This window comes from Bombina bombina, chromosome 2 (genome assembly GCF_027579735.1).
Source record: "Bombina bombina isolate aBomBom1 chromosome 2, aBomBom1.pri, whole genome shotgun sequence".
Taxonomy (NCBI): Eukaryota; Metazoa; Chordata; class Amphibia; order Anura; family Bombinatoridae; genus Bombina; species Bombina bombina.
In genome coordinates, this window is record NC_069500.1 from 51587274 (window position 1) to 51604287 (window position 17014).

A 17014-nucleotide genomic window follows, 5' to 3' on the forward strand; every position below is an offset into this window, starting at 1 on the left:
TTGTGACATCAGATGCCAGCATTCTAGGGTGGGGAGCAGTCTGGGGCTCTCTAAAGGCTCAAGGAATATGGAATCAGGCAGAGTCTATTTTACCCATAAACATTCTGGAACTGAGAGCGATCTACAATGCTCTTCTGGCCTGGCCACAGTTAGCCTCGGTACAGTTTATCAGGTTCCAGTCGGACAGCATAACGTCAGTGGCCTACATCAATCATCAGGGAGGAACGAGGAGTTCCTTGGCGATGACAGAGGTATCCAAAATAATTCAGTGGGTGGAGGCCCATTCTTGCTGTCTGTCGGCGATCCACATCCCAGGGATGGACAACTGGGAGGCGGATTTTCTGAGCAGGCAGACTTTTAATTTGGGGGAGTGGGAACTCCATCCGGAAGTGTTCTCCAGCCTTATTCTCAAGTGGGGTCAGCCAGAATTAGTTCTCATGGCTTCGCGGCAGAATGCCAAACTCCCAAGATACGGGTTGAGATCCAGGGGCTACTCTTGGAGTAGAGTTAGGATTCCTAGAATTTTGTCATTTCTGCGAGAAGGGATTATCGGCAAGTTCCCTTAAGGGTCAAATATCTGCCTTGTCCATTTTGTTACACAGTAGTCTGGCAGACGTTCCAGACGTGCAGTCTTTTTGTCAGGCTTTGGTCAGGATCAGGCCTGTGTTCAAACCAGTTACTCCTCCTTGGAGTCTTAATTTAGTTCTTAAGGTTCTTCAAGGGGCTCCGTTTGAGCCTATGCATTCTTTAGATATTAAGTTGTTATCTTGGAAAGTTTTGTTTCTTGTTGCTATTTTATCTGCTCGTAGAGAGTCATAGCTCTCGGCAATACAGTATGACCTTATTTTTCATTCAGATAAGGTAGTTTTACGTACCAAGTTAGGGTTTCTCCCTAAAGTAGTTTCTAACCGGAACATTAATCAGGAGATTGTTGTTCCTTCTTTATGTCCTAATCCTTCTTCTCAGAAGGAACGGCTTCTGCACAATCTGGCCTTGTTTCTGCCTTGTTTGTGGTTTTCTTGGGAAAACGAAAGGGACAGAAAGCTACAGCTATTTCTCTTTCCTTGTGGCTGAAGAGTATCATTCTGTTTGCCTATGAAACTGCTGGACAGCAACCTCCAGAGAGAGTTACGGCTCATTCCACGAGAGTTGTTGCTTCCTCATGTTCTTTCAAAAATGAAGCTTCTGTGGAACAGATTTGCAAGGCTGCAACTTGGTCCTCTCTTCACACTTTTTCAAAATTCTACAAATTTGACACTTTTGCCTCGGCTGAGGCCTCTTTTGGGAGAAAGGTTCTTCAAGCAGTGGTGCCTTCCATTTAGGTTACCTGTCTTGTCCCTCCCTTATCATCTGTGTAATAGTAATTAGATGATCTGTGGACTCATCGTGTCATTAAAAAGAAAAGAAAATTCATGCTTACCTGATAAATTTTTCTTTTTTGACACAATGAGTCCACGGCCCGCCCTGTTCTATAGACAGGTTATTGGTTGGTTATAAACTTCAGACACCTCTGCACCTTGTTGCTTCCTTTCTCTCCTTTATTTCGGTCGAATGACTGGGGTGGTAGGGAAGGGAGGTGATATTTAACAGCTTTGCTGTGGTGCTCTTTTCCACCTCCTGCTGGGCAGGAGTGATATTCCCAATAGTAATTTGATGAACCGTGGACTCCTCGTGTCAAAAAAGAAATACATTTATCAGGTAAGCATAAATTTTCTTTTTTTCTTGATATCATTTATTAAATCAGTAATTCCATCATGCTTTTTTTTTTAAAATCAGTTTCATCATGGACTTGAAAAAATTGCTATAGTTTATCATGCATGGTTTAAAAATTGCTGAAATAGCTTGTTTATATGCAAATTACTTATAATATACAGTATATATATTTTTTTCTGTATGCTACGATGTTGAACTGAAGCTATATTCTAAGACTGGCATATTGATTTTTTTTTACAATTATTTTGTAATACTATTAAATAAACATTTTTTATTTAATATTTTTAATTTTTCATGTTTATTATTTATGTTCTGTTAGGTAATGTATAGCTTGTCTGAAAGCAAAATATGTTTAGATCAAATAGAAAACATTTTTTTTTCTGAATTTTTATTAGATGGATATAATATTTAATTTTGTATATGGAAATACATCCAGTTAAAAATTGACATTGAAATTAAATGTGTAAATTTAAATATAATTTACTTAACCCTTTGAGTGCTAAGCACTTTCCCACCTGGGTGCTAATATTTTCTAAGTTTTTTTTAATTTATTTAATTTTTGAAAAAACATTTTTTAACTTTTTTAATTTTTTTTACAGACCCCCAAGACTTACACTGTTGGAAAGGCGATTCCCTTTCCAACAGTGGGTCTTGGGGGTCTGTAGCTGCTTAGATGCCCCCTCCTCCTATACTTAACATTGTTAAGTATACATAAAGTTGCACGGTGACGTCATCACGTTATTGCGCGTGACATCACCGTGCATCACGTGAAGCCCCGGCGATGCCTGTCACTCTACAGGCATCGATCGCCGGGGTAGGAGCTGTTAGGAGCCCCCAGAACTCCCTCAAGGTGGGAGAGTGCTCATGACGGCTCTGTGCCGTCATTAGCACCAGAGTGAGAAACTCTGTGACGGCTCAGAACCGTCATTAGCACTCAAAGGATTAAAGGGACACTAAACCCAATTTTTTTTCTTTCGTGATTCAGATAGAGCATGCACTTTTAAGGAACTTTCTAATTTACTCCTATTATCATTTTTTTCTTTGTTTTCTTGCTATCTTTATTTAAAAAGCAGGAATGTAAAGCTTAAGAGACAGCCCATTTTTGGTTGAGTATCTGGGTTATGCTTGCTTATTGGTTTGCTATATGTAACCACCAATAAGCAAGCGCTATCCAGGGTGCTGAACCTAAAATGGGCTGGCCTCTAAGCTTTAAATTCCTGCTTTTTAAATAAAGATAGCAAGAGAGAGAGAAAAAATTGATAGGAGTAAATTAGAAAATTGCTTAAAATTGCATGTTCTATCTGAATCATTAAAGAAAAAAATTGTGTTTAGTGTCCCTTTAAGTTTTGCTTTTACATCTGTGTGAGGAAAAAAATATTTATGTATTTATTTATTTTTGCAGCTTCATGAGCTAATTACAATTATGGTGTAAATGATGATGCCTGCGGTTTTTAATGACATCATCTATGAGGAAGTCTGGGTAAAATAATAATAAAAAATATAGAAATATAAATGTATATTATATAAACATATAACTTTTGTATTAGATCAAATCTCCCTTTGACTGTAATATGTTAGGTTTTATAAGGACACATGTGACAGACTAAATTAGATGTTCTGTGTGTCTTTTAATTTAGTTTGTTTTAAGCCCTATGACCGCCTGCAATATCTGAGCACAGAGAGAATCTAACAGCATCTTGACCCATATAGGCTATTGATTTCAATGTGTTTGCAAGACTCTAACCTTATTTGATTCTTGGCCTTTCAGAAGTACATAGATGGATATTTAGAAATCCCTTTATTACATTATTTCTACCCCCTATTGTATTCTTTCACCCTTCTTTAGGAAGTCATCTGTGATTGGTTGCAGTGCCTTTGCTATGTGCTTTGGAATGTATTGTGCAGATGCTTTTTTTTTTTTTTTAACAAGTTTTCAGTGTGTGTTTAATTAAATACAAGGTCACTTTATTACATTGACAGCTTGTGCAGTAACTTTTATGTTGACAGTTTGCAGTCTAATTGCAAGTTACAGTTTTTTCCATTTGTTTTTTGTGTGCTAGTTTCCCTCCTCATTGTGTCATTTGTATTCCTAGCTCACCAAGGCTCATCGACAAGGTCACATGGTGAAAGTGGATTGGCTGGACAGGCTGACCTTTAGAGAGATTGAAATGATCAATGAGGTAAGCGGCAAGACGGCATCTGGTAATGGTTTTTCCTTGCCAGCCTGTATGCCATTTTGTCAGTCCATATATAAAGAAGTGATGTCTATTTGTTCATTTTTTGCCCTGTGTTATTCAGCGTGGCAACTTGCTTTATTAATACCTTCACTGAGACCTCTCTATTTTGCCATAACATATTTTTGAAATTGCATCAGTGTTGTATTGAAAAGTGCAGTAATGTACTTACTTAAAGGGACAGTCAACTCTAACATTTTTATTGTTTAAATAGATAGATAATCCCTTTATTACCCATTCCCCAGTGTTGCATAACCAACACAGTTATATTAATATACTTTTTTTTTTTTTAAATAAATTTTTATTCAGTTTATACAATACAAATGACATCTGGGGACTTGCAGGACCCCTACACATATGAATACGCGTCAAGTGTGCCAAAGCATAAATTTAACAACACGTCATATAAATTCAACAATCTCTCTAACTTATGAGAATGAACAATAATAAAATAGGTGGTGAGCAGTTATACTCGAACACAAAAGTATAGTCGATACATCACAACGTAGTCACATTGGGGGGGGGAGAAGGAAGAGCACTGATATGGGAAAGGGGAGGGGAAGGGGGCATTTCAGTTAATCCTCTTTACTTAGGGTATGTCGGGACCTCTCAATTCTTAACCAGTGGTTTCCATAAAGTTTCATGTTTGTCCTTTCAGTCAGCCCAGGCCATTTCAAATAAGTCCACTTTATCTAGAATATAGTATATGTCTTTTTCCATCGTGTGCAGATAGGCCATAGTATTTAAGATCTCAGACCATCGTGGGGGAAGCTCTTTCTTCCAAGACCTCGCAATGTTAGTTTTGACAGAAGATAGGAGATATATGCATAATATCTTCTGGTGTATAGGAAGGGTATGTAAATTTAGGTGGAGGAGCGCCATAGCTGGGCTTTTAGGTATCATAATCTTAACTACAGACAGTGTGAGAAAGCATAAGTTCCTTAAGGGTTTGATTTTTGGGCACTCCCACCACATGTGGAGCATATCCCCCTGAAGGCCGCACTGCCTCCAACATAGAGGGGAGGTCTGAGGGAACATTTTAGATAATCGCGTGGGGACCAAATAACATTGAGTTATGACTTTATAGTAGGTTTCAAACATTGTTATGCAGTGTAATGTTTTTTTAGTTAGCGTTATGGACTTTTGCCAGTCATTTACAGAAATGTGGGTATGAAGTGAAGTGTTCCACTTAAGTAAATGCGGTGCCGGTTTAGGTGGTATGGTACCATCACTTAGGCCATAGTGTCTCGATAGAGGCTTAATCAGTCTGTGTCCCTTTTGCCAGATGGACTCCCATGGGGTTAGCGGGCGGGTAGCATCGAGGAGAAATCCCCAACTAGTGAGGAAACTCTAAATTCTAGTAAGTTCAAAGTGAAGGAAGGGCGGGATGCTTTCGGAAGATGCGTCTTGGGCCAACGAGATAAAGCCATCTTGGCTGGACCCTGTCCAAAAGTCAGATACTTGTTTAACTCCTATTCGCGCCCACACGTTAGGGTGTGTTTCCACTAGACCTGTAAGGAGGCCCGGGACCGATGTAATTGGGGAAGGGTGGGGTGCAATCAACTTGCGATGTCGAATCCTGTCCTAAACAGACAGACATTCTAGTATTACATGGTTAGTTATGCCCAGAATTCTGCGGCTATGGGCTGGGGTCCAGATTAGGTCTTTGAGAAAGATATTATATGGCAGTGAAGCCTGTTCAATATCTCTCCATCTATCTCCTGAAGCACCCCCCAATATTAATATACTTTTTACCTCTGTGATTACCTTGTATCTAATCATCTTCTGACAGCCCCTTGATCACATGACTTTTTATTTATTATCTATTCACTTGCATTTTAGCCAATTAGTGCAGCGTCAGCTACAACTCCATGGGAGAGAGCATAATGTTATCTATATGGCCCACTTGAACTAGCAGTCACCTGTTGTGAAAAGCTAATAAACTATGTGATAAGAGGCTGTCTATCGTGGCTTAGAAACAGGCAGAAATTTAGAGATTTAAATGTTATAAAGTATACTAATATATCAATGTTGGTTGTGCAAAGCTGGGGAATGGGTAGTAAAGACGTTATCTATCTTTTTAAACTATAAAAAATGTGGTGTTGACTCTTTAAAGATACTTGAAACCCAAAATATTTCTTACACGATTCAGATAGATAGAACAATTTTAAACAACATTCCAATGTACTTCTATTAACTAATTTGCTTCATTCTTTAGATATCCTTTGTTGAAGAAATAGCAAAGCACATGGGTGAGCCAATCACACAAGGCATTTATGTGCAGCCACCAATCAGCAGCTACTTAGCCTATTTAGATATGTTTTTCATCAAGGAATTTTAAGAGAATGAAGCAAATTAGATAATAGAAGTAAATTGGAAAGTTGATTAAAATTGCATGTTCTTTCTAAATCATGAAAAAAAATTGCATTTCATGTTCCTTTAACTTTAAAGGGAAATAAAAAAATATATTTAATGGTTCAGACAAATGTGCCATTTTGAACAACTTTTCAGTTTACTTCTATTATCAAATTTTCTTAATTCTCTTCATATCTTTTGTTAAAGGAGCAGCAATGCATTACTGGGAGCTAGCTGAACATCTCTATTGAGCCAATGACAAGAAACATGTTAAGCCACCAATTAGCAGCTAGCTCCCAGTAGTGCATTCATTCTCCTGAGCCTACCTAGGCATGCTTTTCAACAAAGGATTCCAAGAGAATTAAGAAAATTAGATAGCAACGGTAAATTGGACAGTTGTTTAAATTGTATGCTCTATCTGAATCATGAAAGAAAAATTATGAGTTTCATGACCCTTTAAGACATTATTTTCATCACAACACACACACAGTCTTCTACAACACACACACACACAGTCTTCTACAACACACACAGTCTAATACAACACACACACACACAGTCTAATACAACACACACACAGTCTCCTACAACACACACATACACAGTCTCCTACAACACACACATACACAGTCTCCTACAACACACACAGTCTAATACAACACACACACACACACACACAGTCTAATACAACACACACACAGTCTCCTACAACACACACACACACACAGTCTTCTACAACACACACAGTCTAATACAACACACACACACACACAGTCTTATACAACACACACAGTCTAATACAACACACACACACAGTCTAATACCACACACACACACACACACACAATCTAATACAACACACACGCATACAGTCTTCTACAACACACACACACAGTCTCCTACAGCACACACACACAGTCTCCTACAACCCACACACATACACAGTCTCCTACAACACACACACATACACAGTCTCCTACAACACACACATACACAGTCTCCTACAACACATACACAGTCTCCTACAACATACACAGTCTCCTACAACACATACACAGTCTCCTACAACACACACACATACACAGTCTCCTACAACACACACATACACAGTCTCCTACAACACATACACAGTCTCCTACAACACACACACACACACACATACACAGTCTCCTACAACACACACACACATACACAGTCTCCTACAGTACACACACACATAGACAGTCTCCTACAACGCACACACACGGTCTCCTACAACACACACACACACACACACATAGCCTCCTACAACACACACGCACAGTATCCTACAACCCACACATACCACACACATACACAGTCTCCTACAACACACACACACACACACACACCATACACACAGTCTCCTACAACACACACACCACACACACAGTCTCCTACAACACACACACACCACACACAGTCTCCTACAACACACACACACACCACACACAGTCTCCTACAACACACACACACACCATACACACAGTCTCCTACAACACACACACCACACACACAGTCTCTTACAACACACACACACACCACACACACAGTCTCCTACAACACACACACACCACACACACAGTCTCCTACAACACACACACACCACACACACAGTCTCCTACAACACACACACACCACACACACCACACACACAGTCTCCTACAACACACACACACCACACACACAGTCTCCTACAACACACACACACCACACAGTCTCCTACAACACACACACACCACACAGTCTCCTACAACACACACACACACACACACCACACACACAGTCTCCTACAACACACACACACACACCACACACACAATCTAATACAACACACACACAGTCTCCTACAACACACACCACACACACAGTCTCCTACAACACACACACACACACCACACACACAGTCTCCTACAACACACACACACACCACACAGTCTCCTACAACACACACACACACACACCACACACACAATCTAATACAACACACACACAGTCTCCTACAACACACACACACACCACACACACAGTCTCCTACAACACACACACACACACACCACACACACAGTCTCCTACAACACATACACACAAGTCGTGACCCAGTAAACATGGTGTTGCAACCCAGTAATAGGTCCCAACCTGTGGTTTGAGGAACCCTGCTTTATCTACACTGTGAAATTTTAATTTTGGCTTTTATGTTTAAACGTTTTCACACTAAAAAATACTAAATATTATTGAATCTGCTTTGAGTGCCTTAGATTTGATGGAGGCTTTTCCCCCCTTCTTTTTTACTGTAGAAAATCATGGCAAGAACAGAATCCTTAAATATCCTTTGTTCTTGTATCAGAAAAGGAAATGTTTGATGATTGTGTTTGAGTTATTGATGCTATACCCAGTGTGTTGTCTTCAAAAAGTTGCTTACAGTTTTTGCAGGTCAAAAAAAGTGCAGGCAGCTTTCAAAAATCCCTGCGATAAGAGTGCTGCAGGGAATTGGGCTGTACAATCACATACCCCCTGCTGTATTATGTCTCTTGATATAGCAAGTGTATTTTGCCTTCTTTGACAGCGCAAAACCCCAGACTCGCTTCTGAGATTAATATTCTTTTCATGTATTGACACACAAGGGTAAAAGATACCTTGTTTATTGCACATATGTTGAAAGCCGTGATCCAAGTCCTTTATGATTATTAACAATTCCCAGCTGAGCAGAGTATCTGCTGTAAGCTAATTAAAATGTTTTTTACTTTATATTTGAGGTATGTTGCAGAGATCAGTAGTCGTATAAGAAATGTACAAAAAGTTAACTGTGTGAGACAGATGCTATCTCAGTGGTATAAGGATTGTTTGATGTCAGAGGGAAAACGCAATTACTGACAGATATCCTCTGTCAAAACTCACTGCGATGAATAAAATAGGAACGCTCAAAACAAATTAAAGGGAAGTGAAAAGAAAGAAAGACCTATTGTGTATGAAAAACTGCCAATTATTCATTTAAAAATCTTTATCTAGATGAAAAAGGCTAAGTTAAAGCTCCTTAAATCCATAGAAAAACTAGCAAAAAAAATAATAATTCACGTCTTTTATTGCACTATTCAATGCACATTAGCTGATCAATACAATGTATTAATAGACAGAGGCAAGCATGAAAACAAAAATAGCTGTATTCAGCACAAGAACATCTGTCTAAAACAAGAAAAAAAATCATCATATTTGCAAATATTTTTGATCAATATTTCTGTCTGTCTATCTATTTATCTATCTATCATCTGTCTGTCCGTCTATCATCTATCTGTCTTTCTGACCATCTGTCTGCCCATCTATCTATCATGTGTCCGTCTATCATCTGTCTGTCCGTCTATCATCTGTCTGTCTTTCTGACCATCTGTCTGCCCATCTATCTATCATGTGTCCGTCTATCATCTGTCTGTCCGTCTATCATCTATCTGTCTTTCTGACCATCTGTCTGCCCATCTATCTATCATGTGTCCGTCTATCATCTGTCTGTCCGTCTATCATCTATCTGTCTTTCTGACCATCTGTCTGCCCATCTATCTATCATGTGTCCGTCTATCATCTGTCTGTCCGTCTATCATCTGTCTGTCTTTCTGACCATCTGTCTGCCCATCTATCTATCATGTGTCCGTCTATCATCTGTCTGTCCGTCTATCATCTGTCTGTCTTTCTGACCATCTGTCTGCCCATCTATCTATCATGTGTCCGTCTATCATCTGTCTGTCCGTCTATCATCTGTCTGTCTTTCTGACCATCTGTCTGCCCATCTATCTATCATGTGTCCGTCTATCATCTGTCTGTCCGTCTATCATCTATCTGTCTTTCTGACCATCTGTCTGCCCATCTATCTATCATGTGTCCGTCTATCATCTGTCTGTCCGTCTATCATCTATCTGTCTTTCTGACCATCTGTCTGCCCATCTATCTATCATGTGTCCGTCTATCATCTGTCTGTCCGTCTATCATCTATCTGTCTTTCTGACCATCTGTCTGCCCATCTATCTATCATGTGTCCGTCTATCATCTGTCTGTCCGTCTATCATCTATCTGTCTTTCTGACCATCTGTCTGCCCATCTATCTATCATGTGTCCGTCTATCATCTGTCTGTCCGTCTATCATCTGTCTGTCTTTCTGACCATCTGTCTGCCCATCTATCTATCATGTGTCCGTCTATCATCTGTCTGTCCGTCTATCATCTATCTGTCTTTCTGACCATCTGTCTGCCCATCTATCTATCATGTGTCCGTCTATCATCTGTCTGTCCGTCTATCATCTATCTGTCTTTCTGACCATCTGTCTGACCATCTATCTATCATGTGTCCGTCTATCATCTGTCTGTCTTTCTGACCATCTGTCTGCCCATCTATCTATCATGTGTCCGTCTATCATCTGTCTGTCCGTCTATCATCTGTCTGTCTTTCTGACCATCTGTCTGCCCATCTATCTATCATGTGTCCGTCTATCATCTGTCTGTCCGTCTATCATCTATCTGTCTTTCTGACCATCTGTCTGCCCATCTATCTATCATGTGTCCGTCTATCATCTGTCTGTCCGTCTATCATCTATCTGTCTTTCTGACCATCTGTCTGCCCATCTATCTATCATGTGTCCGTCTATCATCTGTCTGTCCGTCTATCATCTATCTGTCTTTCTGACCATCTGTCTGCCCATCTATCTATCATGTGTCCGTCTATCATCTGTCTGTCCGTCTATCATCTGTCTGTCTTTCTGACCATCTGTCTGCCCATCTATCTATCATGTGTCCGTCTATCATCTGTCTGTCTGTCTATCTATTAGGCATGTGCATTTGGCAGATTCATTTACAGAGATCTTAGTGTGTTACATTTGCCTTCTTCCGTATTTGACAGGTGCTGAATCTGCTGAATTCACATTACTACTATCTATCCATTATTTTATTCCTATAAGTTCCTCATCTTAATATGTTATTTTTTCGGTTTAGGATTTGAACTGTAAATAGCTGATTTGTATAGAATATATGTTTTTTATATCAGAAGACTGGGAGAGTAGCGAATGTGGCATTCACTTTTTCATACACACACACACACATATATATATATATAAATCCAAAAGGAAAAAAGTGAATGGCTCCAGCACTGTTTCTTTAAAAGTGAAAAAACCTTTATTAAGGTGACAAAATGAACAGACAGTCTGTTCATTTTGTCACCTTAATAAAGGTTTTTTCACTTTTAAAGAAACAGTGCTGGAGCCATTCACTTTTTTCCTTTTGGATTTACATATGAGAGGTGAGCAGGACCCTCTGGCTACTGTGCACTTTGCTAACTAACTCTGAACTGTTAGTTGTGCTGGACCTATTGCACTCTTTATATATATATAGTAGTATAGTATATATACAGTGTCTATATATATATATATATAGTAGTATAGTATATATACAGTGTCTATATATATATATATATATATAGTAGTATAGTATATATACAGTGTCTATATATATATATATATATAGTAGTATAGTATATATACAGTGTCTATATATATATAGTAGTATAGTATATATACAGTGTCTATATATATATATATATAGTAGTATAGTATATATACAGTGTCTATATATATATATAGTAGTATAGTATATATACAGTGTCTATATATATATATATATATATATATATATATATATAGTAGTATAGTATATATACAGTGTCTATATATATATATATATATATAGTAGTATAGTATATATACAGTGTCTATATATATATATATATATATAGTAGTATAGTATATATACAGTGTCTATATATATATATATATATATATATAGTAGTATAGTGTATATATACAGTGTCTATATATATATATATATATATATAGTAGTATAGTATATATACAGTGTCTATATATATATATATAGTAGTATAGTATATATACAGTGTCTATATATATATATATAGTAGTATAGTATATATACAGTGTCTATATATATATATATATATATATATATATATATATATATATATATAGTAGTATAGTATATATACAGTGTCTATATATATATATATAGTAGTATAGTATATATACAGTGTCTATATATATATAGTAGTATAGTATATATATATACAGTGTCTATATATATATAGTAGTATAGTATATATACAGTGTCTATATATATATATATATATATAGTAGTATAGTATATATACAGTGTCTATATATATATATATATAGTAGTATAGTATATATACAGTGTCTATATATATATATATATATATATATATAGTAGTATAGTATATATACAGTGTCTATATATATATATATATATATAGTAGTATAGTATATATACAGTGTCTATATATATATATATATATATAGTAGTATAGTATATATACAGTGTCTATATATATATATATATATATATATAGTAGTATAGTGTATATATACAGTGTCTATATATATATATATATATATATAGTAGTATAGTATATATACAGTGTCTATATATATATATATATAGTATAGTATATATACAGTGTCTATATATATATATATATATATATATAGTAGTATAGTATATATACAGTGTCTATATATATATATATATATATATATATATATATATAGTAGTATAGTATATATACAGTGTCTATATATATATATAGTAGTATAGTATATATACAGTGTCTATATATATATAGTAGTATAGTATATATATATACAGTGTCTATATATATATATATATATATATATATATAGTAGTACAGTATATATACAGTGTCTATATATATATATATATATATATATATATATAGTAGTATAGTATATATACAGTGTCTATATATATATAGTAGTATAGTATATATACAGTGTCTATATATATATAGTAGTATAGTATATATACAGTGTCTATATATATATATATATATATATATATATATATATATAGTAGTATAGTATATATACAGTGTCTATATATATATAGTAGTATAGTATATATACAGTGTCTATATATATATATAGTAGTATAGTATATATACAGTGTCTATATATATATATATAGTAGTATAGTATATATACAGTGTCTATATATATATATATATATATATAGTAGTATAGTATATATACAGTGTCTATATATATATAGTAGTATAGTATATATACAGTGTCTATATATATATAGTAGTATAGTATATATATATATACAGTGTCTATATATATATATATATAGTAGTACAGTATATATACAGTGTCTATATATATATATATATATATATATATATAGTAGTATAGTATATATACAGTGTCTATATATATAGTAGTATAGTATATATACAGTGTCTATATATATATATAGTAGTATAGTATATATACAGTGTCTATATATATATATATATATAGTAGTATAGTATATATACAGTGTCTATATATATATATATAGTAGTATAGTATATATACAGTGTCTATATATATATATAGTAGTATAGTATATATACAGTGTCTATATATATATATATATAGTAGTATAGTATATATACAGTGTCTATATATATATATATATATATATATATATATAGTATAGTATATATACAGTGTCTATATATATATATATATAGTAGTATAGTATATATACAGTGTCTATATATATATATATATATATATATATATATATAGTAGTATAGTATATATACAGTGTCTATATATATATAGTAGTATAGTATATATACAGTGTCTATATATATATATATATATATATATAGTAGTATAGTATATATACGGTGTCTATATATATATATAGTAGTATAGTATATATACAGTGTCTATATATATATATATATATATATATATATATATAGTATAGTATATATACAGTGTCTATATATATAGTAGTATAGTATATATACAGTGTCTATATATATATAGTAGTATAGTATATATACAGTGTCTATATATATATATATATATATATATATATATATATATATATATATATAGTAGTATAGTATATATACAGTGTCTATATATATATATATATATATATATAGTAGTATAGTATATATACAGTGTCTATATATATATATAGTAGTATAGTATATATACAGTGTCTATATATATATATATATATATATATATATATATATATATAGTAGTATAGTATATATACAGTGTCTATATATATATATATATAGTAGTATAGTATATATACAGTGTCTATATATATATATATATAGTAGTATAGTATATATACAGTGTCTATATATATATAGTAGTATAGTATATATACAATGTCTATATATATATATATATAGTAGTATAGTATATATACAGTGTCTATATATATATATATATAGTAGTATAGTATATATACAGTGTCTATATATATATATATAGTAGTATAGTATATATACAGTGTCTATATATATATATATAGTAGTATAGTATATATACAGTGTCTATATATATATATATATATATATATTAGTATAGTATATATACAGTGTCTATATATATATATATATATATATATATATATATAGTAGTATAGTATATATACAGTGTCTATATATATATATATAGTAGTATAGTATATATACAGTGTCTATATATATATATATATATATATAGTATAGTATATATACAGTGTCTATATATATATATATATATATATATATAGTAGTATATTATATATACAGTGTATATATATATATATAGTAGTATAGTATATATACAGTGTCTATATATATATATATATATATATATATATATATATATATATATAGTAGTATAGTATATATACAGTGTCTATATATATATATATATAGTAGTATAGTATATATACAGTGTCTATATATATATATATAGTAGTATAGTATATATACAGTGTCTATATATATATATATAGTAGTATAGTATATATACAGTGTCTATATATATATATATATATATATATATATATAGTAGTATAGTATATATACAGTGTCTATATATATATATATATATAGTATATATATATATATATATTTATAGAATAAAGCAGTAAAACTTTAAACCTCTTTCTACAACAAATCTATATTCACTACTCTCCTCACAGCAATCTGCAAGCAACAAATCCTTGTGTTTTTTGCAAAAAATGAGAATAGAATATTAGGTTATGTATCTCATTATCACTTTTGCGTGGTCTATTTTCATTTATTGTGATAAGAGCTAACATGGGAATCAAGTATGGCACCCATGGAGAAGATTTGCTATGTTAGCTCATTTACAGAGATCTTCCTGTCCTGGAAGTAATGTCAGTTTAAAGGGACACTGCACCCAAATTTTGTCTTTCGTGATTCAGGTAGAGCATGCAATTTTAAGCAACTTTCTAATTTACTCCTATTATCAAATTTTCTTCATTCTCTTGGTATGTTTATTTGAAAAGCAAGAATGTAAGCTTAGATGCCGGCCCATTTTAGGTGAACAACCGTGGTTGTCCTTTGGACAGAACCAATAAACAAGTGCTGTCCGTGGGTCTGAACCAAAAATTTGTTGGCTCCTGAGCTTAAATGCCTTCTCTTTCAAATAAAGATAGCAAGAGAATGAAGAAAAATTGATAGTAGAAGTAAATTAGAAAGTTGCTTAAAATTGCATGCTCTATCTAAATCATGGAAGACAATTTTTGGGTTCAGTGTCCCTTTAATTTGCCTGATTTACATCAAAATCTAGAGCATCAGCTTAGCAGCAGGATGTGTTAGAGGTGTGTGTGTATAAGGTGCTATTAATGTGCCAAATATGTTTCTTTTTCATTTTAGAGTGAAAAACGCAGCTCTAATTTCATGTATTTAATGGTGGAATTTCCTTGTGTAAAATCGGACGAAAAGGAATATGGCATAGTTTATTATGAGAAGGTACGTAGTTTTTATTTTGTTATTTCTACTAGACAGTATATCCTTTTGAGACTTCTTGGTCAACTAATGATGAATCTGTTCCTTTCTTTGTTTGCATCCTGGTTTTTGTGGTTTATTTTATTTAGTTTTATCTTGGCTCACCCTAGATACACTCATCAATACTGACCCCTTACCTTATCGAAACTTGAAAAGCTACTTTCCTGCTGCATATCTTTTTTGTTATGTCTTTTTATTTATTTATAATAACATATATGGAATACAACAAGAAAATAAGTTAAAACTGTAATGTAGGGCATAGAGCATGCAATTTACAGGGGATTGCAAAGAATGGCATCCGTAGTCCATCAAGTTCATGGTTCCATTAATGGAAAAACCTGAAGTGATAGTCCAGTAACTTATAGACCTTTTATAATGCTTGTTACTTTTTGTTCTTATGGCTAGATTATGAATGGAGCGCACATGTTTGCGCCCAAGCAATAAGGGGTTTATTGCGGCAGGTCAGATATATGTAGAAATATGTATTTATGAATACATAGAACATATTCTGTTATTTGAAGTAGATTGAAATAGGAAATATTCATGTTTTCATGTCGGGTTAGCGCACATGAGAATATGCGATCGAGTTTGCGCAAGAGTTGTTTGTTAGGTTTTTTTTCTCAATTTTTTTTTTCTCCATTGACTTCCATGGAGGAATATGTGAATGCGTACACGATAATGTAAGGCTTTTTGCGCTTGTCAGGTTAGCGCGAGAGTGAAAACTGTTTACTTTTAACTAATAATATGAGCGCTATCCGACGAGCGCAAAAAGCGTTATTTTG

At 33.8% G+C, this 17014-nt stretch overlaps 1 protein-coding gene across 2 annotated transcripts in view; it reads left to right on the forward strand.

The window, feature by feature from the left end:
- Nucleotides 1-17014, forward strand: part of PIK3C3 (phosphatidylinositol 3-kinase catalytic subunit type 3) — a 655170-nt gene that overhangs the window by 166555 nt on the left and 471601 nt on the right. For both annotated transcript variants that reach the window (XM_053701053.1, XM_053701054.1), the window contains 2 exons: nt 3807-3893; nt 16101-16196. In XM_053701053.1, the coding sequence (XP_053557028.1) occupies nt 3807-3893; nt 16101-16196 (183 nt within the window). The remainder of the gene's footprint in view (nt 1-3806; nt 3894-16100; nt 16197-17014) is intronic.